General features: G+C 25.5%; 2 protein-coding genes and 1 long non-coding RNA gene across 4 annotated transcripts; 2 read left to right on the forward strand and 1 right to left on the reverse strand.

Moving 5' to 3' along the window:
• The first annotated feature begins 13,411 nt into the window (after window positions 1-13,411).
• Window positions 13,412-17,167, forward strand: LOC112595220. The gene is made up of 3 exons (XR_003114695.1): window positions 13,412-14,201; window positions 16,384-16,636; window positions 16,712-17,167. It is a non-coding gene; the product is annotated as an uncharacterized LOC112595220 (long non-coding RNA).
• Window positions 17,168-17,189: 22 nt separating this feature from the next.
• LOC112595219 (NADH dehydrogenase [ubiquinone] 1 beta subcomplex subunit 7) lies at window positions 17,190-21,533 on the reverse strand. 2 transcript variants are annotated; one of them, XM_025340353.1, is made up of 4 exons: window positions 21,294-21,533; window positions 21,040-21,208; window positions 19,989-20,103; window positions 17,190-17,324 (listed from the first exon to the last, which is right to left on the reverse strand). In XM_025340353.1, exons 1-3 carry the CDS (start codon window positions 21,400-21,402, stop codon window positions 19,992-19,994), a joined length of 390 nt encoding a protein of 129 aa, XP_025196138.1. In that variant the 5' UTR covers window positions 21,403-21,533; the 3' UTR covers window positions 17,190-17,324; window positions 19,989-19,991. The 2 variants fall into 2 exon arrangements, with proteins under 2 accessions (XP_025196138.1, XP_025196137.1); XM_025340352.1 differs by having other exon boundaries at window positions 19,964-20,103.
• Window positions 21,534-23,260: 1,727 nt separating this feature from the next.
• On the forward strand, window positions 23,261-27,036 carry LOC112595208 (acyl-coenzyme A thioesterase 9, mitochondrial-like). The gene is made up of 10 exons (XM_025340336.1): window positions 23,261-23,601; window positions 25,005-25,117; window positions 25,194-25,312; window positions 25,464-25,584; window positions 25,643-25,755; window positions 25,823-26,045; window positions 26,125-26,327; window positions 26,395-26,568; window positions 26,641-26,791; window positions 26,853-27,036. Exons 1-10 carry the CDS (start codon window positions 23,555-23,557, stop codon window positions 26,933-26,935), a joined length of 1,347 nt encoding a protein of 448 aa, XP_025196121.1. The 5' UTR covers window positions 23,261-23,554; the 3' UTR covers window positions 26,936-27,036.
• Window positions 27,037-27,044: the final 8 nt, after the last annotated feature.

Raw genomic sequence — 27,044 nt, forward strand, 5'->3', positions numbered from 1 at the left:
CTTAATTCATCAAGGGTTTATACAAAAGAAAATTTTACATTTTTTTCTCGTTACTATACTGTTGAACATCTGCCTTTTTACCATTGGATTTTGAATAGTTTTCAACTAAAGAGTGCAGGTACGATGCGTTATTAATTACATAAATGCTTGACTTTTCTAAGTGACGTAACGTTTGCAAAGACCAATCTTCAAAAATTTCACATTCAACTGGTTATGGTAATCTTTATTACTTGAATTGCATCGAAATATAAGTTTTAATTCATTGATGAGTTCATATGAAGGAGATCCGGCCTGGCAAATGATGAAGCGAATGAATGCCTTTTCTCGTTGGTACTTTTAAACTTCCCGTATTTTCACTATTTTGTCAAATACGTGAACCCTGATTTCACCTAAGTAGACTATCTACCGAGTATCGTTGTTTCTATGAAACTCATTTATTTTTTTAAGAATTTGAACGCGCGCAACTATTCCTTCATTATCCGTTCGTTCCATATTCAGAATTAACGACCTTCGTTTCATTTCTATTGTATACTTAAAATTAAATTGTTTTAAAATTATTTTCACCGATGATTTCAATCCTTGGTAATTTACTTTTTCTCGCACTATCACTAATATTTTAGCACTTGTTGAATATTCATTCTTGTCATAAAACTTATGAACAACTCTTCTGACCACTTCATTGTTAAAATCGTCTAATTTAGTGACACATTTCTTTCAACTGTAATTTTTTCTTGGTGATTAAAATTTTAAGTCATTAGAACTTCCGATATTTAGCGTTCTTACTTTATTTCTAGTAATTTTACACTCATTTCCTATATTTGCTGTACAGGCGTACAATTCATAGACTTACCGTACAAGCCTCAACTAGCCGTCCTCTCTTAAGATTCTCGAAAAATAAAATCTGCTAATTCCAACTTCACCTTACACAACTACACGAGGTCAAGGTTTTAAATAATGTATACACGTTATATTTTATGTTTCTTGTTTTGAAATGTATATCGGGCCGAATTAACATTTTTAAAAACAAATTTCAAAAGCAAATAAGAAAAAAAAACAAGTACATGATTGTCATTAATATTTATAATAAAAAGATTTCTAATGACATTTTACTAGACTATTAATAACAGTCATTATTTGTAGATCTCTGTACAATAACGTAAAAAGGGATAAATTATTTAATTTAAAATTTGTTATTTTTCTTTTGATATGAACTATGAAAATGAACTTTCTAGGAAAACTGTTCGTCTGGTATTATTCCAAAATATTTGATTATGTTTTTTCAAGAAATTGGTAGAAACTGAAAATACCGAATAAAGTTATTATTTTATATTGATATTTACCAATGTACCAAAAATATCAACAGCCCTAAGTTATCCAAATGTATAATAACAATAATTTTTAAGTTTTTGATAAATTTAAATATGTATTTAAATATTATTTAGGTCCGAATTAAAGTAAAAGCAATGTACGTTACACTGTTACAGTAGTAAAGTTTATAAAAGTAAAAAATAGTAATTAACCACAGATTTAGGACCACTCAACGATTTTTCATAACATGATAATTTTTTTCCCATAAATAAAACCTTAATTTATACTTTAAAGTCAGTGATGTATATGATTATTGCAATATTGCATTCAAATGTCAAGTATTATGTTTTTTTCTAAAACGACTTGACATAGTTGATTGGCTGTTTGTTACGGTCAAAAAAAAAAAAAAAATTAAAAAATAGTTTTATAATTTATACATAATTATCTCGCATAATAATAATGGAACGTAACCGATTGCTACATTGGTTATAAGTTATAACTTATATGTATACTATTATATAATAAATATTGATAATATTTATGATAAATTTAATCTATTTAAAAATAAGGCAAGAATTTTTAAGATAAAAAAAAAAATAAAAATATGTAAAGCTAATTCTTACTAACAGATTATATTTTATGTTTAGTAATCAATTCATTACAATAATTAATAATTCATTGAAAATTAAGGTAACATAATTGATAAAATCGGCCTAAAACAGGAAGTGTAGGGTTTTATACTAAGTAGACGCGTTAAGTTTTTTTTAAAAAGAACCTAAAACATGTTATTGTTTAAAACACGTTTTTTTTTTTGTTTTAAACAAATTTATATATTTATTGTTTTGTTTGTGTTATTTAAAACGGTTATAAACAATTTAAAATATGTTTAATATTTAAAGTTGAAAAAATTCAATGTAATTAAAAATTTAGATTGAGGTATTTTGATTAAAAAACATTGGCAACACTGTCATAAAATAGATTCTTATTGAGTCAATCATAGAAAAATTGTTGCATTTAAAAAAAAGCTATCTTAGGCTCAATAGGGGGGCAACTGGCACTCTCCCCCCTTAAGCCTATCACTAGATGTTCTTGAATTGAAAAATATTTTATAATTCAAAAATACGAATATTTATGGACATTTTTTGAAGTTTTAACTTTTTTCTTTCTGCTAGAAATTTCTTGAGAAAATAAATACCAGGTTGTTTCACAGATTGCATAAAATCATAAAATATAAATTAATTTTAAATACGAATATAATAATATATGTTTCGAATAAAAAAAAAAAAATTAAGAAAATTAAAATTAAGCTATAATTTATTCTTTTTTGTTGTTTTAAATATTTGTTTTTTTTTTTTTTGTTGTTGTTGTTTTATTCAATTGTTTTAAATGATTAAAAGAAATTTCAATTTGTTTTAAACATGTTTGAAACACGTGTTTATAACAAAATATTTTAAACAAAACAGTTATGATTTCTGCTTATAATGGTTTAGAAACAATATTACGCACATTTGCTTAATTTCGCTAATAATATACAATAAAGTATTAACTACAACTAAGAAACTAGTTCTTTCGTCAATAGAGGATAGAATTTTACAATATTTTTTTATCACAAAAAAATAATAAATTTAAAAAAATTGCTTCATTTTCCAATTACATTAAATGTGATTTTCATGTGGTTTATGTACAATTTGAAATTCTGAATCTACTTACATAAACGATTAAGAGAAATGTTACCATATTTTGTTTTATATACAATTATCGTAATGTTATGATAATATTAAACTCTGAATAAATTTTGACTATTTAAAACCATAAAAGGGGCTCGGTCAATAGACATAGTGATTCTACGAATAATAGCTAATAGAAAATCAATCATTCAATTTAATATGGTAGGTACCTACCTATCCAGACAATTCACTGCATTACTATTAAATTTATTTATATTACTTAATATTTTAAATTAGGTATTAATTATTATTAAGATTAATTTTTTTTTCTATTAAATGATTGTTTTAAATGTTTATTAAATAAGTGTATAAAAAAGTAAAAATAATTTATTATTTATGTGATAAATTAAAAATGTCATGCTTTTATTGATTTTTTCCTTATTTAACATTATAAGCACAAACAATTGAAACATATTATTTGGTTTAGGTTTTCATTTTTTAATTCAACTATACTATGAACGGTCGTTTCTATAGACTATAAACTAGTGTTTACTGTTCACATTAAGTGGAAATCACTGTATAATATATAATATTAATATATTATTTGCATTTTGTATGTACAATTCCAAAACTTTGTTAGTTTGACACCAAATTGTCTATACATGTTCATCGTTTTCTGAGTACATTAATTGGAAAAAACCTTTTTGAATTTTGTGCGGAATATTGCATTTTTTACTGTAGAAAAAGTTACTTTGATCTCCAATATTAAGAGTGGTTTCAATAGTAACAAATTTGATCTGATTTGTTCTTTGAGGGATTCAAAGTTAAAAATATTCCAGTACTTTATAAGCAAGTCAAAGGAGGATATAATTTTCTCACACCAGTTATAATGATAAAATAAATTGAATTGCAATTCAAAAATGAAGATCCATAAACATCAGAGACTTAAAATTGTCATCAAAATATTCATATTTGTATTTTTAAAACGTTTTCGCTTTTTTAAAGCCATTTGTTATAGATATTTAAAATATTTAACACACGTTTTTTACATAAGTATGATATACATTTTGTTCGTGAGTAAAAAGTTTGGAACTTTAAAATAACATAGGTACTTTATATAAGTTGTCCTTACAGAAATAAAAAAAATGAATACTTTTTCTTTAAAGCATTTGGCTTTTAGATTTTGTCAAAGTTAGTCAAAACACTTAAATTTAAAAATTTTGGAATATTTGTTTACAAAGAGAGACGTATGAATATTTACCAGTCCGTGAACTTTCGTACTCACCCTAATGTAATCTAGAATAGAAAAAAATTAGCCTTTTTTACTTTATAAGCTAAAAAATAAAACTTTCAATGAGGTTTAAATAGTGGGGTTTTATGATAATATAAATATAGTTTTTTAAATATCGTAAAAACTAAATAATAAATAGATAAAATATGTTAATAAATATTTATTAATCTGGTGAAGACGAAAAGTATATATGCATATTACACACGTCATGATACATTTATACGAGTATCTACATTATTTATTATTTTTTAAGCGCGCGTATATTAAAAATAAAAAAACAACTCAATAATTATGTATGATTGCATATAGTTTGGTATTTAATAAAGATATTATTATCTCTAGGACTTTGGAGTCGCTTACAGTTTTATGTTCAAGTAAAATCTGGCAAGTTATTTTCCTAGTTTATGCACTTTTTCACTTTTTAAGTAAACCGTCTCATCAAGAGAAAAAGTGTCTACCAGACAAGTAAAATCCTCCTGATGTTTTGCAAAAGTAAATGCTCTATTCAATGAAGGACGCAGACATAGTTACAATAATTACTCCAATGACTGCAAATATTATTGTGGAAATGCATATATGTGTGTTAGAAAATGTCAAAAAATGCAACTGCTGGGCGACACATAAAAAGAGTGGCTTTCAAGTATGCACTGACGGCAGTGACATAGGGTACGACGTAATGTCGAAGAGAGTATATATATATATATATATATAATATAATATATAGTAGCTGCTGGTGTACATTGAACAAAAGAAGTTTTTTTTTTGTTCATTTTTGTTATACATCTCCCTACTACTTTTGTCCGCGGTGCGTACTGTTCTACGCCAATTATTATTATTTTTCATCAAACTATAAGACAAAAGCCAACTCCCTTCGCCTTGTCGTTAAAACACACGTAAGGGATTTTTTTTATACATCATAATGAGGAGCGTTTTTGTGCGTGCTTCAAGCACCCGCCACTTACGCGCCTGTCACCGCGCTATAGAGGTCTACCACCATCGCCATAACCATTACTACCACTACCACCACCATCACCATCACTACTACAACTTCCACCATCATATGGTCCATGCTATATACCCATCTACCTACAGAATATAATGTACAATAATATGTATAGCTGAGAAAAAAAAGGGGTGGAACGCAATTTGTTTCAGAATCTATTGTCCAATGTTGAGTATAATTAAAATTATGATGAAAGCACAAAATATAGAAATTCGTGGAACCAATGATTTACTTCATTTGATACCTATAGCACAGTTTTTAGAACCCATGGATTATTAAAGGTAGTACGTAATGGTATTACAATACTGCAGTAGTTCCGTTTTACACCTGGTTTTTTTAAATCTACGGGGCCGCTGCCTTATGTTTCTTCCTGTGAAAGACGTTACATAAGGAAGAACCAAATAGAATGGGACCAGTTTTTAGCTAACATCTGCTCTCTTTTGTTCCATCGTCATAAAATGTAATAAAATAAAAACTGGGGGTCTTTTCCTTTTGAGGGGGAAATGTCCGAGGGCCCTTGACGCAAGTATTCTTTTTATAAATTGCGCGTCTGGAAAACAGAAAAGTAACAATAATTTTATTCTCTCGATCATAATTTTAATTCGAAATCGAAAGTTGTACCTATTTAAATAATCAATATTATAATTTATAAGATATATAATATGTATACAATAGATACAACCCATTTTCCATTACAAAATGTATTTATTTGAAAACTAAATCATAGTGATATTTTAAATTCAACTATATGGATCAATATTTATGAAGATATTCTAATTATTGTTGAAAAATTATTTATCATAATTATACAATATAATAAAAGAACACAAAAATAAACATATTCATTACCTACCTACACTAACATGGCGATATAATTACCTATATATACAAAGTGGTTTTTTTATAAAATAACACTTATTATTTCAAAATCTATTAATTTTTTTACATAATTACCAGTTAAAATAATACATTAAAAAATATATATATATTTAATATTTTTTATCGTTTTAATTTTATAAGTTTTTACTTTTTTGAATAACAAATTTAATTTTTAATTTTCCATTCTGAGACAGAATATATTTTGGAGTATTTCGATACACAAAAGTCGAAATATTTATTTGTATTTAAAGTGTTAGTGAGCGGAAAGGAGAAGTACGGGGATACCTTGCAAAATGTTGAACTAGACGCGTACCTAAACTTTAAATAACTCTTTAACTACTCGTTCAAATTTTGATTTTAATACATCGAAATTCTCCAAAAAAATATTCTGATTCTAAGTATGGCATAAAATCAAAAATGTTTGTTGTCATTCAAAAAAGTTAAAACCTTGAAAAAATATCATTAAGAAAAAAAATGCTGTATTTCAACTCGAAGTTAAATACGAGTACATTTTCAAAAAATTTAATAGATTTTGAAATTATAGATTTTGTTTTATAAATGAATCACCCAATTTATAATTTGTACTTACTTTATATTAAATAAGCTGAATATTATTTAATCATTTAATAGGTACTATAGTACGTGTGACCATTTACAATTTAAGTATTACTTTATAATGCAATATTGAATAATTCAGAATATTATTTAAGATTTATTTTATGATAATTTTTTTTTTTTAGGTACCACAAAATATATTAGAATATTATATAATATTGTGAATAAATGTGTATACTTTATACGTTATTCATATTTATAAATTTATAATAGTACGCACTACACACTTATTGCGTAGATATAAGATTATACATGATTTTCTCAGTAAGAAAATGTGGAACCAACTATAATAAAAATGTAAGTAAATTAAAGATATTCGGGTTAAATATTATACATACTAAATAGTATAAGCTTAAGTACAAGTTCTTAAATTAAAACAAATAGATTAAAAATTAGAATATTTAAAATATTTTAAATACAATGCACGTATCCATTTACATAAATAATGATGTGATTTAAAATATATAGTTAAAAGTGTACAAGTAATATCAAATTCATTTTATAGTGTTTGTTTGTTTAATAATTTATAATATATACAATAAATTTTATATCTATTATAATATATAATAGATAAATACAAAACATGTTTCATGTTCTGCAGTAGCTAGTATACACTATTGTCTATTATAATTTATAATATAACATAATATTTAATTATAATGATACGAGAATTAGGAATAGACAAAAGAATAAACATTACGCCAATAAGCCCTATTACATAGGTTATATATATATACATAGGTATATATATATATATTGTAGGTATTATAATATAATTTTACTAATAATTCTAAAAAATAAAAATATATACTGATGCATTTAATAACGTTTTAATGGAGTTAATTTTTCTTAACTACCAAGCAACAATTAACTAAAATAATACAATTTACTGATGAATAACATAAATCGTAATAAATTATGCCAAAATGTTTGAATATTATTAAAATTTTAATTTAATAACTAATATATATGTGTGTGATTATGCTCAACTTTTTTTTTAATTCTACAATATGTGAAACCTATATCATTATATTTTAAGATTTTTTTCGAAATAAATTGATAAAAACTAAAAAAAAAGTAGAACATTTCAAATATCTATAAATAACTCAGACTCAAAATATTTCTAAAATTAGATCTTGTCTAGAAAATTTAAGTTTAGTTATTTGGAAAAAATTGTAACTATATTATACCTAATAGAATATAAATACAAATTTATGTAAATATATATCTTAGGTTTTTGATTTTTTATAAATTATTAAAAATGCAAACACAACAAAAAATACGCTTAAATATTTTAAAAACTTACAGTAGATATATGTATATTAAATTTGTTATTTCGTATATCGTCTTAGAAATATAGACCCCTATTTTGAAGTGTCTCATGCAGTTGATATAAAAATATTGCACAATATATTAATGTGACTTTATAAACAAGTTAATTGTTTAATAATGATACCTATTTGCAAGTTATTTTTTATTTATAATACGTTAATTGACTAAGGCTTTTAGTTGAAGTTTTTGATAATTTTACAAAATTAGAAACTGATTCTTAAATTTTAATTCTATAATTCTAGCGGGTATCCCTATAGAGTTACAATTTTTAACAATATGGATAGCCAGATAAATATTACTGTAAAAGTATTTCTAAATGTTAAATGTTCTAAATATTGTAATGTATATATTGTTGAAATACGATATTAGGTATAATATGTATAATAAAAATAGTAATTCATTTTATACTTCCATCACAGCTCCATATTTTCACGTGTTATATTTCAATAAAAATCATAAAACGACAACTCGCAAATAAATACGTTTATATACACACTTAATAAAATATAACACTGTGTATTATATTATATTGTATAGGTAGCCATTAATCACATAAAGTTACTTAAATATTTATAAATTATAACTACAATTCTGTAGTTAAAAGGAAACAACGTTCGACAAGTGCACAACAGCTATAACATAACGTCATAGTAAATATTTTAGTATAGCAGTTAACACGTTAATTAGTTTTAATAATAGTGATGATTAATTCATTATAAAATTTTAAGTTAAGAACATTTTTTTGTGATTGTATGTTGAAGTTTTATAATATTTAAATTTTTAAGTAAGTTCTTGAAAATTTCTATGGCACTATATTTACATTATCACATTCACAATTCAATTAAAAATAGAAATAATTGAAACCTAACCTGACCTAAACTAACCAACTAGGTCAGTTAATTCACTCTAATAAGTAATAACTAAATTAACAAAGTTAAACGTGAACAGCTGAGCGAAAATTTGCTATGTTGTGTACTTGTACAAGACAGAGACACCAAGTACGGATATTCTGTTAGTCATTTTCACCTAATTTTAAATGCATTATTTTTTTAATTTTTGTATACCTTATATACCATATTTTTCAACCAGTAAAGGAAAGAATACTATACATTATTTTTATAATTACAGATAAATATAACTAATAAACGGTACATAAGACATGGAGAAAGTGTAACTAGGTATACGCTTATTATGCTATTTAGATATTAAACAAATATCTGGCAGTATATTATTATCTTTCTTTAATCTCTACACGTCATTTTTAAATTACTATAAACCAAAGACTAATCACTAAATATAGGGAGATATTATTGTCCAAGTAAGGTTTGATATAAATATTAAATACAATATGCGAGATCAAAATTATAATAAAAATATATACACTGTAATAAGTGTAATATAAGTACGTATATGAATATAAATCAAAAACAAATACGGCTAATATATTATGTCGATTAGATAATAAAACGCTGATTGAAAAAACATAGTTGCAAGGTTAAAGGCTTAGATCATATGATATGATGTAAGGTTAAAGGTAATAGGTAAACAGCTAACATGGAATAACAAAATTAAAAAATGTATAAACTAATAGGTATAGGCAATAGACACTATAATATACTATTTAGCTTAAACACTTTATTAAATTAATAAACTGATACGTGAAAAAAGTGTTAGATTTTATTGGAATATGATATAAAATAAAGACTCACAGGAAATAGCCATTTACTGAAGTATATACTTATAAACTGGTTCAAATTTCAAATAATCTCTCTGCTGCACAAAAGGTGCTATCGAGTGTACTTCGTCATTAAATAATTCACTATAATGTATGCGAGAAATTTGAATTCAATAATAAATCATTGCAAACGAAAAATGATTCTGAACGAAGACGGCCTATCAGCCCATATAAATATATTTTATGATTATTTTTTATTGCTTTATTGATGTAATTTATTTTATTATTATTAATACAGTAGGTTAAATTAATTTTTTCTGAAAAAACTGCATTTTAAATCAATATTAATAAGTGAATAAAAATAGTAATTAATAATAGGTATACGTTTAAGTACCTGCAAATAATATTTTTAATTTATAATAAATAGTAACTAAAATCGTAAGTAAACTTCGTTTAAGTATCTTATATTGTATATTGTATACATTTTAACTTTAAATGACACAAAAAAAAAAAATAATTAATCAGAATTACCTGTGGAAATACAAACTTCTGTTTTCCAAATGACACCCACCCTTCTACTTTAAATTTTATTATTTTTAACTCTCGATTTACATTAATGAAAATATCTAAACAAGCTATACCTATTGAGGTACTATACATATAGATATGACGGAGTCATAATTCGTTAAAAACATTTTGTGAATTAAAATGATAGGGATCATCATGCAGGTCAGATAACCGCAATCGTTCCATTACGATCCCTGTCTAAATTCCATTTCCAAAAATTTGAAATAATAAATGTATAAGCAGTGGTATATTGGTATGGGTACGCGGTTATACGCCGTATACTCGTCAGCAGATTTTCGATTTTCATCGTATACTCAACGTATAAATTGTTAAAATAACTTGAAAATCAAATAAAACTTATTTTATAGTTCTTAGGAAAAATTTTTAATGATTATTATCAGTATAAGCTGTATTTAATGTATTTTAAAATAAATTTATTAAATTACATTTTGAAAAATATATATTATTAAAATACATAATATGGAGTATGGACACTCAATCCATGGTTCTCAATCTGTATAATTATGTAATTTATAACACCCAGCAAATGTATTTCTTGCGGTATTGTGAATTTTTATAACCACCAATACTAGGTTAATATAGTAGGGATTTTACTCTAAAACCACTTTTTGATGCCGTTTTGTTTGTTATCCGTGAACAAGTTTTTACCATTGAAAATGACTACCGTGACGTCCTCTTAAGTGTTTATTAGTCTCAACTCACAAGTCTATTGAATGGTTTATTAATGTTTATTTATAGATTTGCTTATAAATTATTGTTATTGTAATAATGAGTATAAGTTGAGGTTTACTTATTTATTAATACATTATAAAACTATGAATAGTAATAATACTCAAAAAAAATTTAATTTAAAAATCGGTTATTGTTTTTAATTTTGAATATTTTGATGACACAATGTTGAAACAAAAATATGTAATATATGATAACAATGTTTGCCGAACGAACGGACATTGATACTTCAAGTTACCGGTCCTTAATTTTCTAGTAATATATTAGAAGTTAATAGATATAAACATGGTGTACCTAAGGGATAAGGTTAATTTTTCAAGAGTAATAACTAGCAAGAAAAAAATATTCGAGTGGAGCGAGAAAACATTTTTTAGATTGAATATACATATTTTGGGTAATGCGTATATAGTATACCCATAAATATATTTACCAATACATATAATAGTAATATAATAGGTATACAACATTATACTATTATAATAATTATCTATATATCGCAATTCGAAATCATATCTGATAGGTATCTCATGTGAATATCATCATATAGTCTTCAAGAGAGTTAGCTCCCAATACTATATGGCTTTTAAGGAATTTTCTCAGTTTTATATGCACTTCATTTTTCTGGAGTTATAAGCTATTTCTGATTAAATTAATATTGATAAAATTATTTAATATGAACGAATTTTACATATTTTATTATACATTTATATTATATTTATATATTAATTACTAATAAAAAAAGGTTACATATTAATATATTTATAAGTACTATATTTTTTTTCTTAAAATGTAGTTGAAATTGAGTATTCAATCTCTTAACAGGATGTTATACGTCGGAACCCGCATGTGTTGTCTTCATTTATAGCAGTTAACGCACAATAGTACATTTTACGCTTAGAATAACCCATTTTACTGTTTTTTTAAAATAATTACAGTTATTTTACTTCAAATTAAATGGTAAGGTCGTAAAGATATTACTTAAAGCTCCACGAATGACTTGTTTAATACCTATTACAATTTGAAAACAATTTATGAGCAATTCCAAATATCTAAAATACTCATAATAACTTGCTTTAAAATCACTTAAAAGTCTGTTGAAGGGCTCAACAAATGTTTTTACCTTTAAGTGTAATAATAAGTCGCTTCAATAAAATATTAAAAACAATAGAGTAAATAATAGATTATTTTTAACGTACAATATACCACGTGCGTACCTAAGTGCGTTACTAGGTTAGAATATATTCAATAACACTTGTGGGTGTTATAAAAATATCCTTTTAAAATACATTTATAAAAAAACGCTAGATACTAATAATTTACTGATACATTATTTTTTAATAAGAAATTTAAAAGTATAATATGCAAATGCCATCCTTCCCTACATTAAGTACAAATAGGTCTAGAATTTAGACGGATATTAGAAACGGACGCCGCTGCACCACTGCAGTGAGAAGTTTACATAATTTATATACGTACGTATATGTAAATAATAATACTATAATACATAATTTATATAAACACGCAAAAGGTTAGTGGAGCGGGGTGCTGCTATTTTACCGGTTTTATTTATTTTTTTCACTAACTCTCCGTCGCCCTTTCCACACCCCTTTTTGGCTTCTCGTGTGAGCGAACTCCGAAACACTATACACGCGCGTCACTATACATAGTGTATTATAATATAGCTGCGAATATCCCCGCCACCGACGACGACTCCAGAACGCCACTGCAAACAAAAGGTCTGCCAAAAGGGATCTCGGCGCACACACATTCTCTCCCCCATAACAATAATAATAATAATAATAATAATAATAATATATATTGTGTAATCTGCGCGCGCGCGGACCCGTGTGTAAGCTGTGTACGATTTTTCGGCGGGTACTTATATACAGGGTGATCAACTATGCATACTCATCGTGAACATGTTCAAATTCTGATTTGATTGAAATTTTCGTGTATACTTACTATTTTTAGCCTATAGTTCATATTTTAAAATACTTAGGTTTTTAGTACCATATTAAAAGTGTCTTGTGGCAATACGTTCTTCTGATTTTTTTTTCAAATGTTAATCTACCTTTTTGTACTGTGAATTATAAAATTTTTTTTTGAAAACATTGTTTTATCTCTAAATCAAAATTTAAACTAGTATAGTTTCTGAACTAATAAAATATTCATACTAAAAACTATGTAACCCTCAAAAATGGTTTACAAAAATATAAAATATATGCAATATTTAATCTAATACTTACTGCCATATTATATTATAGACCTCAAACCTATTATTAATTTATAATGTATAATAACTGGGAAACTACCCATTCGGATTTAAATTTTTTAAGAAGATTAACATTTTTAACAATATCGTCTGCTATTTACAGTCAGATGTCGGTTGAGCTCGTTTAAAAAACAAACGCACGCGGAACACTCCTCAATTCAAGTATAAATATCTAAATACGTAATTAAAAGTATGGCTTCTTTTGTTTACTCAAAAAATCAGAATATAATTAACAAATTTATTATTTAAGTAAGAAAAGGGGGGTGAGCAATGAGCATAGGTACTATTGATGAATCAACCTGTATAATATTATATGATATGCGTGCGATCGCATATTTCAGTGTGTATGTGTGTGAGTGCGCGCGCAAAGAACAAGAAGCGATGGATAAATAATAATAATAATAATAATAATAATAATAATGAAATGATGATGAAAAAAAAATAATCGACATTATTTTCCCGCCAGTCGATTGTCGCCGTTGCCCGTTGGTCCGAAACTCCCAGTACTCCCACCGAAACGCGTCCGTCGCCGGGCGCGCTCCGGCGGGTGTGCGAGTTCATTCATCAGGCACCCGGCACCGATCGGGCGAGTCGTCCGACGGCGGCGTGTGCTGAAGGAAAAGCGAGCGAGAAAAGAAGAGGAGAAAAAAAAAACCTTAAAAACCGATCGCGCGTGAGTGTGCGCGCGCCCGCGGTGTGTGCCGTTCAGTCGTAGTCCGATCGTTTTCGTCGTTGTCGTTTGCCGTTTCTCTATCCCTCGACTCGTCGTTCATTTGTTCACGGCGGCGTTTACACCCCCGAAGAAAGACCGCCGGCCATACAGGATATCGTGCTCGTCGCTGGTAATATTAAAATAGTAAATAAGTAGATTTCTTATAATATATCCTTGATACAATATAAATAAAGGTAACGTCATATTATATTAGTTTATACTACTACTACTACTACTACTACTACTACTACTACTACTAATAATAATAATAATAATAACAATAATATATATTATATCTGCGAATTAATAAATCGTTAAAAATTCGAACTGAAAACTACTATACATCGTAATTATTTTATTATTAAAATTATTATTTCTCATGTTGTACTGTATAGTTTTTAGACTATATAAAATAATTGTTTAGTTTATTTGCACGAATTCATATTATTATTGTACATATGTAATATCTCCCCGGTAAACATTATATTTTAATATTATAAGGTGGTAGGTACTAGGTAGAGTCTGCCTCTGAGCGGCGCTATATATGCAACAACAACGACAACAATGGTAATAATAATAATAATAATGGTCCGGTGCTCCGGTGGAATGTTGTGGATTATTAAAAAAACCCGCAGGGGGTGGGTTCGTGAATTGCGTACACGTATACCTACGAAAATAATATAAGGGAAGTCGCGAGAGCACCGCAATCTGTAATGTGTGTAGGTACCTTATTATAGTTCTACCCGTGGAGCGAAGTGGAGCAATGTATTATATTATTTCATACCTGAGCGCTGCATATGTTTTGTTATTATTTATGTAAGTTATAATTTAGTTTTTCTCGTGTAAAATTTTGTTAAATTAACATACATGAGATGATCATTTGCAGTGGGTGTCAAAATATTTAATTTTTATAAATACATATTATTCACATTTCATAAAAACAAAACACGTCAAGTTTTAACGTGCTTTACAGCCGAGATTTTATCAAAATTTTACCACACGACGAAAGGTAAAAAAAAAATGCATAATTTTAAATTAAATAATATTTAAAAATAAACCTTAGTTATACTACTGTAACAATTTCTTAGTACACAAAATTGGTGAAATTGCCATTAATATTTTCAGGAATAGAATGAAATAAATTATTTTAAAATACGAAAAAATGTAAATTTAAAGTTTCGTATTAAGAACGTTGTAGGTACTAAGAAAACTGTTTAATTTACATTAAACAAAGAAAATCCCTATACTAATGATAATTATATACATGCTTGATAGTTAATACTTAGAATTTTATATCACTATTAAAAAATTGTTATTTTATATTTATTAATAGAATATTTTTAAATTTTAACGTACAAACCTAATAATTTATACGGATAGACGATCAATCTAATTTAATAATTATTTTAACTTTCATAAATAAACGATTAACATTAGCTAATGTAATTTAAGAGATATCATAAGATCAAACTTTAGACCCTCAGTGTTATTAATATAAAATTGAGTGATAGTTTTATGTTTTAGCAAATTGTGCTACGATTATTCCACAGAATAAAGTTGTTCAAACAAAAACAACTAGTCATTGTATACCGAAATACATGGATACATATCGATATTAGTTGTTAAATAAGTTCCGATAGCCTTGAGAAATTTCAGTGGACATAATTGGTTTAATAGTGTTTTGTATATATTAGGTTATAAGGTCATTGTAAATGTATATGAATATATATTTATGATCAAACCCAATGGAAATAAGAAAATTTGGCAATTTTCGTACAAAATATAGGTTTATACATAGGTACTCATAACATATGACATACACACGTTACATCAAACATTTTTTTTTTTTTTTATATAAACTATGACAAATAGTTGCGTTATTGTCTCTTAGTTAATCGTGTGCGCCATAAGTTTTACGTCTATACAAAATATACGCGCGTCGCGTTATATTATTTAATTTTGTTAGTAGTACTGTAATTCAAATCAATAAACCATATCAATTATATCGTCATCGTAACTACATTCAATTTTAATACGGAGTGTACAATACTTAAAAGATTCACTAATTAATTTCATTTATCTAAAGATAAATAATTGGCAGTTAATGTTTTTTTTATAAAATTAATTTAACAGTATTGATATATAATAATTTAGACTTACGAAACAAAACTAAATATTATATGTTGATTATTCAATCGAATACCAATTTTTTTTTAAATTTTTTTTTAACAAAGAGATAGAAAATACCAATATTTTATTAATATATTTTACATAGTTCCAAGGCTATTATATTAATATATTATATTTTACAGTTAGACAAATCGCCCATCACAAGATTAGAACAATGAAAACAAGCGTTCAGTTAAAAATTTTCGCTAGATTTAACTAAAACAAAAAAAGAAAGAAAAACGAGTTTTATTCATTGACCAACATACGAAACCTTATAATATTGTTACCAGACACCGGTGGTATGAGACCGTAAGCCACCAGGTATCGAGTTTCGACAGTCGTCTTGCATTACCACGTGTTCCCACCCATCAACCCTGAGGAAATTGTACTCGCATGGTGAGTTTTAAGGATAGATATTTTAAAACAATAATAATACCTAAGAATATAATATGATTTTTATGAATCAAGCAGACGGAAACAAATAAGTACCTACTGTTATATTTTATATAACATTGCTGCTGCACGCTTTTTTCCCTCTATATGCGATAATAAGCATAAGTAAACATAGAACAACAAAACCATTTTGCGTATATAAGTCAAAGGATTCCAGGAGGACAAGCACAGTATTCACAAGACTCTTCTTTTGGACGTATCAAAGTATATTCTATAAATTGTTTACATAACGAGAGCTATGTATTCAGAATTCGAATGGTTAAACGTCGGTGAATACTGGTTTCGTATTGGTGCATAGAAGTATTAATTTTCAAACTTGTCTAGCACCATTTGAAACCAGTACTTATTGACGGGATGTCAACTAGAAGAACTTATTCATTTAGTGGAGGTACTTATTAAGCTATATATTATACATAAAATTGTATTTTTTTTCTTTCATACTTTGATTTGTTTATATTCTCATGATGTAGTTAAAAATTAAGTAGTACATATTCCATTTATATCAATACAAAGTGAGCTTTATTTACCATTTTATATAACATATAATCAGAACAAAATATCTATAGCATAATCTAAACATACCTATTGCTCATATATTGGCATGTGTTTCTTCATTATATTCAATATTTTTCTGGAAAAAAAAAGTTTTAACAAACATTATAATATACTGTGTAATCATTGTTATACTTAAACAACATTTATGTTATAATTTTCTATTGTAAATTTTTAAGTTTGTTATAATAATTTTTATACTTTTTAGATGTGTAAAATATTTAATTTAATTTAAATGACTTTTATATTATACTTACATTATTATTTATTAGATTATCTATATCTTTAATAATAAATTAATAAATACAATTATTTTTCAAACCAATAGGAAGAAATTATGAAGATTTATTCACTTACAAGTAATTTATTGTATATTTTATACATTTTTATTCAACCTACTAACAAGAAAAGTTAAACTTTGAAGAGATATTTTTTATTTTCTCATCTATCAGCTTATCTTAAATTAATAGCATGTACATTGTATAAACAAATTTTTTGAAAAATATTTTAAATTCTTAATTTCTTATCCTTAATTAGATTCAAACATTCAAATGTTTATTATCATTTTATTATTAATTCTGTAAATAAATAAATACCATTAGTTGGTTAAAAAGGTATAATTTAAAATGCTCATAGTAGAATTTTTGTTTCAATATTTAAAAAAAATTATACATAAAATATTAGTTAATATTATGTTGTGCTAAATAAGTTATAATCCAAAATTTAAAATACAATCTTTTTCAATTCATAAATATTATTTTTTTTTAATGTATTTCATGTATTTGTAAAATGTTTATAAAATAATTATAAGAACAGAATAATTGATTAGAAATAATAAAGTAATCTAATAGGTATGTAAAAATATTTAAAATAGTTTTTATAAGTATAAAGAAATATGACATATATAATTTACTACATTTTTTTTTAAGTGATCAATAGTTTATAATTAAATATCACAAATTTTATGTTGAGGTGAGCAAAATATGAAGAATTCCCAATAATATTCAGATTTTTTAAGGACTATAAATATAGTAAGAAAAGTATGATATATCATTTCATTTCATGTTTGGTAATATAAAACTTCAAATTATTTAATAATGATAATAATAATAATAAATACTAAGACTTAATATTAACTTTCACAAATATAAAACGGTATATAAAATAATATAAGTCATTACTCATAAGTAAATAATGTGACTATAATACAATTGTTATTGTGACAATATAAAATTAAAATAGAAAGTTATTTAGAAGCTTTGTATCAACTTAAATCAACTTTCTAAGTAATATTAATTGTTTTTTAAAGACCGGATTTTATAATATTTATTCATATTTAAAACCAATCTAGTTTTACATACTCAGTTTAGTGCAGCAATTTAATTTCTAGAAGGTAAACATTTAGAGATTGCATTTAATTATAATTTTAATGATAAATTCATTATAATATCATTAAACGTAATATTATCTAAATTAGTTGAATTTTTAATCTGACTTTTAAATAATAACTATTAATAAAATATGCTGAATGAATTCAACATTTTTTATTTTAATATTATTAATCAATACTCGTATATAACTTTGAAAAATTGTATACTTTAAATAATTAAATTGTAAATTTTATATCATAAAACAATATACTTTATCTGACTGAGCTAATATAATAAAACCATTTTTTAATTTATAGAATTATAAAATAATAACAGTAAGTATTCCAATTTTAACAGTTTATTAGTTTGTATTAATAACACAATGTTGAATATTTGAAAAATTACATTTTTTAAATGTCAATAATAAAAATAGATTTTTTTACATAATTTATATTTTACTAAAATGTAGTTTTCAAAGAACTGTGTAAATTTTAAGAATATTTTAACCACTACTATTTAAAAGAAATAATGATGAATGCTTTAATAAAAAGAAAATCGTGGAATTTTTATAAGACACATAACAATAAGTGAGCATCAAAATGCATTGGTTTTGAAAAAAAACAAATGACCTGGTAAATAATGTTGTTTTTACAAATAAACTTTGCTACACAATTGTACATTGTAGATTTTAATCCAATAGTTAATTGATTGACGTAACAGAAACACAAAATAAAAATATTATATTAAAAAAGACTGGAAGATGACATTGATATAGTAATAGTAGAACATAGGTTAAAATATTTTTCTCATGATATTCTTCCTCAATTAATGAAAATGACATTTGACGCTGAAAAATTTGTTTCATATTTTAGATTATAACCAACTTCAATGTTTTACTTAAATATCGTTAGTTTTAGTTGACACATTCACAAAGTAGAAGATTAGCAACATATAAGTTATTAGTTTGAAATACAGTGTCTTATCTGTCTTATCCAGACTAAAATATTTAATTATGCTTAAAAACATAAAACCATCCATAAAATAATAAAAATATTCATTTTGTGACATTTAAAAATTAATTGTTGTAGATTAATTTTTAAATACTAACAAGTGTAGTGTTTTACAACATACAAAAACAATGAAATTATGTAAATGTATAACTAAATAAAATACATAAATATTCAAAAAGTATTGATACAATAATTTTATTATGAAACAAATAAAATATCAAACGTTAGATTTAAATATTATTTCAATCATGATATAATTAGATACACGAGTTTAAATAAATACTTAAATCTAACAAAATGTAACTATAGTCTATAGTCTAAATAGAAATTATAATTACCTAAATTATTAAATGATATTTATACCATTTAAGCACTGACAGTGCCTTCTTCTGCATTTGGTGCACCTCCTTGTCTCAATTGATGTCTTCTTTGTAATAATCGCTTTTCTCTTTCATAGTCCTTCATGCGATCCAAATAACTAAAATTTATAATTGAAAACACTTTATAAATTAGTTATGTTTAAATTATCAAAGATATATATCCAAAGATGTATAGGATATTTTACATGTATATAATTAGAATTTATCTACAGAAGTAGAAGAATTAGTAAAGATATTATATAATTGCTATTAAAATGAAACAATATTTCATCAACTTGTTTATTTTATAAGTACTACAAAAAAAGTGTGAGTTAAGTATATATCATATACAATGTGGGCTACGGGAATAGGGACAAAAGTAGGTGGGTTTTTCTCAACATTAAATGTAAATAGGAAGGTCTAGATAAGCTCATTAGACTTGTCAGATATTGCCGTTTAGTTGTTACTGGTGTAGTGGAGTATCTTTCACTGTATGTTTAGGTACAAAGCATTTGTAAAAACAATGAATCTATAGTTTAGGTGCAGCACGCATTCAGATTTCACTTTGGTGTCGAACGTCTTTGTGCTATTCCCAATGGGAAAACAATTATAAATTGGGTTGATAGTTTTCAAACAACAGGGACAATAAATAAATAAAAAAACAACTAGTCCCAAATGGGAACAGCACCACGACATGAAATCTAAATGTGCCCTGCACCTTAACTACTGGATTTATTGTTTTTCACAAACACGTTCTACGCAAACACACGGAGAACGACATTCAACTGCGTCATAGTAACCAATAAACGGCATTATCTGACGAATCGAATGAGCTTATCTAGACTTTCCTATTCATATTCAATGTTGAGAAAAACCCACCTACTTTTGTCCCTATTCCCGTGGTCCACCTAGTAGAATCTAGACTTAAAATATGTAAAATCTGGATAATCATGAAGGCATATAGTTCGATGAAGAAGCAAAGGGCAAATAGAGTAACACATATTCTAAACTTATAACTTTGTTGAGAGTCTGCAATCCTAATAAGTATGACTTACTCGTGATATTGACATTCGTAATATTCTTCTCTCTCGTGATGACAATGGTGATTGAATGGGAAATGTTCTCTGATACAACCTCTTAGATTCAACAACATATGTGCACAAAAGTCTCTGGCATCCAACGGAACTTTAGCAGATTCCATTTCTGCCAAAGAAGCGATCATTTCTGAAGAAGAATTCAGTTTGAGATTTACATATATTTTATAAAGCATGTCGATATTTATATAATCAACATTTGGATGATATATTACTTTTCTCTCGTCTTTCCGTCGAAAAACCAAAATGAGGTTCAAACTGCGATGGTTTGTCTCGCAACGGGGTCGTTTCTGGAGCAACATATTCCGACCAAGTGTGTCCCATAACGACAATATCGCAAAACGTTGATCTACAAGGATAATTTTAGTTAATGAAAAATGACATGTAAAATTGTAAAATCTGTACTCTACGTCTTTACATTTAGAGTAACTTTGAAGTAAAACGAATGTTAAAAAACGGAATGATAAGAAATTATCTTTGATTAAAATCATGAAACAAAAAGCATATCACAGCTGTTTAATAACCTATGGCAGATGTGTTATCTATTTTTTAAATTTAAATAATTTAATTATCATTAACACTTTAACAGTATGTATATAAATAACATATTAACCTTTTTACTTTTTCACTAAATATAATCGGCTGACAGTCAATGATCGATAATAGATATTGGAAAATAATAGAATCTTTAATGAAAAATGTTTTCTACTCTACTTTTTTAAAATGCATTCAAAATCCAAACATATTTCTTTTGATTTTTAAGAATAAAATAATTTAAAAGTTCGTAATACGTATTATATACCCATCGTCATTCGTCTGTCTTCGTTCTCCATCCAGTTGCCGATTTGATACGAAATACCTACTTTATACAATGTTATTGCCATTATCTATTTATATTTTCAGAATTTCGGCGACAATTAATGTTTTATAATCAACTAATATTGCTACATAGGCGATAGACATGTATGTTTTGTACGAATATTAATTGTAATAAATGGTTACTAATTAGGGCATTAAAGTTATGAATTAAATCCATTAAAAAATCTTTAAAATTCCAAAAAAAACAAAAAAAATTACATTTTAAATCCAGAAAAATGCATAAAGAACTTTTATACATGCATTAAAATCTCAAAAAAAAAAAGAAAAAATTACATTAAAAAGCCAAAAAGATCTTATCAATAAAAAATGTTAATAATTGAAAAATAAAAGGTACAAATTGAATTAATTAAGACCTTATTCGATCTACGTGTTAAAGAAGATAGATAAAATATGTTTTGCATTAAGCAAAAAATAATGGGCATTGTTCTATAAATTCATAACTCAAGTAATGTTTATCTACTATTTATCAATATCATTAATACCTTAATTAAGTGTTAAAAAAAAATTAATTTCAAATATTTCGTTAGAAAATAAAACATATTATATAAACATAAACATATTCCTTTAGATATTTCTGAAATGTTTGTATACTGCATATTTGGGAATTTAAGCCCCACCCAACTTACGGCCCAACTGGGTAACTATAGAACGCTAATCATAAATTTTATTATCGCCGACCGCCGCGGTGTCTCAGTTAAAAATACGGTCTCAGAAGATTTTTGTAGACGTAATCCAAAACTTTGTGGGTGTAGTTAACCTTAGTTAATAATTCTGTATGCTCGCATTATATAGTAGTTGTGCATAATATTGTACAGTTATTACTGTTATTAGTTATATACTTTAATACTTATAAGCATATTATGCATAGCTGCTGGCAAATGTAAGTTGCAGCCGTTGCAGGTCTACTGATACATGGCAATTTTATCATGTTGTCATTAGCCAATTAGCCAATACTATAGAAAAAATAATTTAATCTAATATTGTAATACAATAAATTTGAAATTTCTTTATTATCTATGTTTACGATAAAAATTGCTGATAACATACCACGACAATAGAAAGTACTCCTATGTGATCTACACACCATAGTACTATCGTCTATCTGTATGTATAGTACTAGTACAGCTGTGAATAGTCCATCATATTTCTGTCATACACTCATATAGTCATATTGTAGATATTTGATATTATGATAACATTCTAAACATTCTAAAATTTCCTTAGACCTTACTATGTAATATACTAATATGTAGGTATTACAAATTTACAATTTAATGTCAATTGTTAATCTATTGCTTTTTTTAAATAGTCTTGCATTTAATATTTTAATCGTCATTCACAAACCAAAGTATTATCTATAAACAAATAATTACCGTTAAATAATCTTTGAACTTAAATTAACAAGTGTTAGCTAATTGCCTTATTAAAAAACTTTTGGACTGTATAATTATAATGATTCATGATTTATTCCCTAACTTGCAAGTAGGTGTGGTATAGTCTACAGAGATTATTATTATCTCATACTTTACATGGTCATTACGCAAAAAGTTATCGAAAAATCAATAACTTCGTAGTAAAAAAAAAAGAATAAAATAAAATGAGTCCTAAAGTTTTTGTTAACATCTTGACTTCTCCTAAGTCTTTGTAAGTATAACAAATATATTTTTAATAATTTGTTTAATTTTACTAAACTATCAAACACTATTAATTATAATACTATTACTATTATTAGTTATTTATTGTAGTAAAGTAATTTGTTAATTTTATTCTGAGTAAAAGAATGTAATACTGATTTGTATTTAATTACAATAATTATTTATTACCCAATAAATTTTTTTAGAAAACACTTGTTCTAACATTTAAAAAAGTGAGAACATAATATTTCTATAATATACTGTCTTTGTATAAAACAACAAGATACTTATTAAAAATTGACCAGGACTAATTAATTTACTCGTAATATTTACGTATGTATTTATAGTTATACCTATGTATACTAATAATCATAAATTAAAAAATAAATATTTACTTAAGTAGAGGAGAGTTATTTTAAAATGGTCTAAAAACTTTTATACTTATAAATATATCTTTTCTATATTTATTGCTTAAGCTTAATACCATTGTTATAGTATTCTCAGTAGATAATGATAAACAAATATGGGTTATTAAAACTATATTGATAATAAGCTAATTAGAGAATTATATCTAGATGGTGAAATATTAATTGCAAAAAATTTGCTCATTTTATAAATTAAAATATTGAAAACAATTAGTATAGGATTATTTTTTAATTGTATTTTATGTTATTGGGATAAGCTGAGTAAGCTTTCAAGATTCTAAACTGACTAAGAGACTACTTATTGGTTTATTGATAATTAATTACTGAATATTTATTTGTTTTTTATTTAAATACAAAACCATAGAAAAGAAAAATGCACATAGTAACTGATTTATAGTCTTAGTTGTTAAGTGGTTAACAAGTTTAAATTAAAAAAAGTGCATTATCAAATCTTGTTGTTAAGTTAAAGCTAAATCAAGAAATTTCTTTCTAGTAATGTCACTTACACTCAATCACATGATCACCTATGACTTTTGAAGATAAATTTGAAACATTGTTGGCAAATGTCTAGTTAAACACTTTAATAGTTTAATAAGCAGAAAATGTTAAAAACTTAACATATTAATAATTAAAAAATGTGTTTTGTTTTGAATTTTAACAACATAAAAATGATAGAAATTGGTTAAAGCATAGACTTCTTTAAATCATGAAATTTTATATTAAATTATGTATTTAAATATTTTTTTTCTTATAAATTACAGACCTATATAAAGTTACAACTATAGATATATTAATTCTAAATTTAATATTTAGATTTTTCTGAGATGATAATTTTAGTTTTACAAAATATAATTTATTTTTGTAGTTTATCATATTGATTTAAGAATGTTTTTAATACAAATTTGTGACTAACAAGAATTAATACTAGTCATTTTCTAAATTTTTATAAATAACACAGTATGTTGATAATGATTATATTAATTTTCAGATTTAACAAACACATTACACATGGAATATATGTCCAGCAGATATATAAACGTTGGAAGAATGAAACACATCAACCACCAAAAGATTACTCTAATTTACAGACTATGCAAGACAGTAATTATTACTATAATATTTTAAGTACTCATTTAATTATTAATGGATTAAATAACTATAATTCAATTTTGTCAAGTTAAACTAAAACTATCCAATATAATGGGTATATCTGGAAAATATGAAAATGAAGAGAGAGGTTGGTTATCTGAGTATTTGCCAAAAGAACAAAGTGATCTACCCCCTCGGTCTATGAATGTAAGATAATATTAAGTTATGACATTATATTTATTTCTAAAAAAGTGCTTTTTTTTATATTTTAAGCAATAAAATTGATACTTTAAGTGCAACTATGATTTGATTGATTAATAATGAATTATATAGTATCTGTTCTACACAATATTTTTAGGACAGTTTTGATAGAGCTATAGTTCCTTTAAGCACTAATTTGGCATTGCAAAATAAGTACACTACTACTTTCAAAAGTTTACGAATAGGACGCCTTTTAGAAGATATGGATCTTTTTGCAGGTAAACATAAGAAAAAATAATGTTAAAAAATAATTAATATTATTATTTATAATTTTAGTTTGGATTGTTATGAAGCACATTTATAATCCACTGCAACCACTAGATGTTCCAACACCATACGTTGTTGTGACATTACTAGTAGATGATGTTGTCATAAATGCTAATCGATTTGTAAGCTAATATTTTTGTTTAAAATAAAAAAAATAAAAAAATAATTATCAAGATTTTTTTATTTTAGCCAGATAAAGATTTAATTTTAAGTGGTCAAGTAACTCATGTTGGAAAAACTTCATTAGAGGTTACTTTATGGCTGGAACAATTCAATAATGATAAATGTGAGCGAATTACTAGAGCTCATTTCGTATTTGTTGCTAGAGATCCAACAAATAAATCATCGGTCATGGTAAATAATTTAGTACCAGTAGGAGAGCGCGAAAAAAATTTAATGATTCTTTCTGCAAGTAAATACAAAATTTGATGTTTTTAAACACACATAAACTTCATGTTTTATTGATTGGATTAATTAAATTTTTGATTTAGAAAAAAACGAAGATAGAAAAAGGGCTCGTCAAAACTCAATATTGAATAAAATGCCAACACCAGAAGAACAATCACTTATATATGACGCATTTATGAAAACAGTTGATAGAAAAGAGCCCATAATTGGTAATAAAGTATTACCAGAAAATAGTGTGTGGATGGATGATACTATGCTTGAGACTAACATTCTTTGTCATCCTGAAGTAAATTATACATTTAACAAGTAATATAATACTATGTTATTTATACTAATTTTTAATATAATTTTAGGATCGAAATTTACATAATACTGTTTTTGGTGGTTATTTGATGCGTGTTGCTACTGAACTTGCTTTTTTAGTAGCAAGTGCCCATAGCAAAACAAGAGTAACATTACAATCAATTAATAGTATTACTTTTCGTAAACCAGTTCCAATTGGTAGCAAGTTAAAGTTAAATGGAAAAGTATAACTTAATTATTATTAATTTATTATTGAAGTTATAATAATGTCAACATTTTCTTTATTAATTCATTAGATATGTTATACCAGTGGTAGAGTAATGATTGTAGAAATTATTGCAAAAGTTGAAGAACTTGAAAGTAAAAGAAGTTTAACTTCAAACTCCTTTTATCATGTTTATGTCGCTCCAAATGATGTTGATTCAGTATTACCTCAGAATTATCATGGTAAAAATAATAAATTATATGATTCATTAAACTAATAAAATGAACTTATTTTTTTTTTTAGATTCAATGCTTTATATTGATGGACGTAGACGGTACTTGGATTTTGTCAACTACTTGGAAAAGGGACAATCAGAAAATAACTAACCAATTTTGGGAATTATAGAATATTTTTAAGGAGAAGTTTAATATTAATATTTTAATTTTTAAGTGTATAAAGATATTTTAAAACTAGAAGGTGATTGGTAAACAGTTA

This window comes from Melanaphis sacchari, unplaced genomic scaffold (assembly GCF_002803265.2).
Source record: "Melanaphis sacchari strain LSU unplaced genomic scaffold, SCAv2.0 Contig261_pilon_pilon, whole genome shotgun sequence".
NCBI lineage: Eukaryota > Metazoa > Arthropoda > Insecta > Hemiptera > Aphididae > Melanaphis > Melanaphis sacchari.

Excerpts from the sequence above, each read along its gene's own strand:
- LOC112595208 (XM_025340336.1), top strand. The coding sequence starts at position 23,555 with ATGAGTCCTAAAGTTTTTGTTAACATCTTGACTTCTCCTAAGTCTTT. Across the intron at positions 25,756-25,822 it reads TCATAAATGCTAATCGATTT|CCAGATAAAGATTTAATTTT; the intron begins GTAAGCTAATAT and ends TTTTTATTTTAG. Across the intron at positions 26,046-26,124 it reads TTTAATGATTCTTTCTGCAA|AAAAAAACGAAGATAGAAAA; the intron begins GTAAATACAAAA and ends TTTTTGATTTAG.
- LOC112595219 (XM_025340353.1), bottom strand. The coding sequence starts at position 21,402 with ATGGGACACACTTGGTCGGAATATGTTGCTCCAGAAACGACCCCGTTG. Across the intron at positions 21,209-21,293 it reads GACGGAAAGACGAGAGAAAA|AAATGATCGCTTCTTTGGCA; the intron begins GTAATATATCAT and ends ATTCTTCTTCAG. Across the intron at positions 20,104-21,039 it reads TACGAATGTCAATATCACGA|TTATTTGGATCGCATGAAGG; the intron begins GTAAGTCATACT and ends TATAAATTTTAG.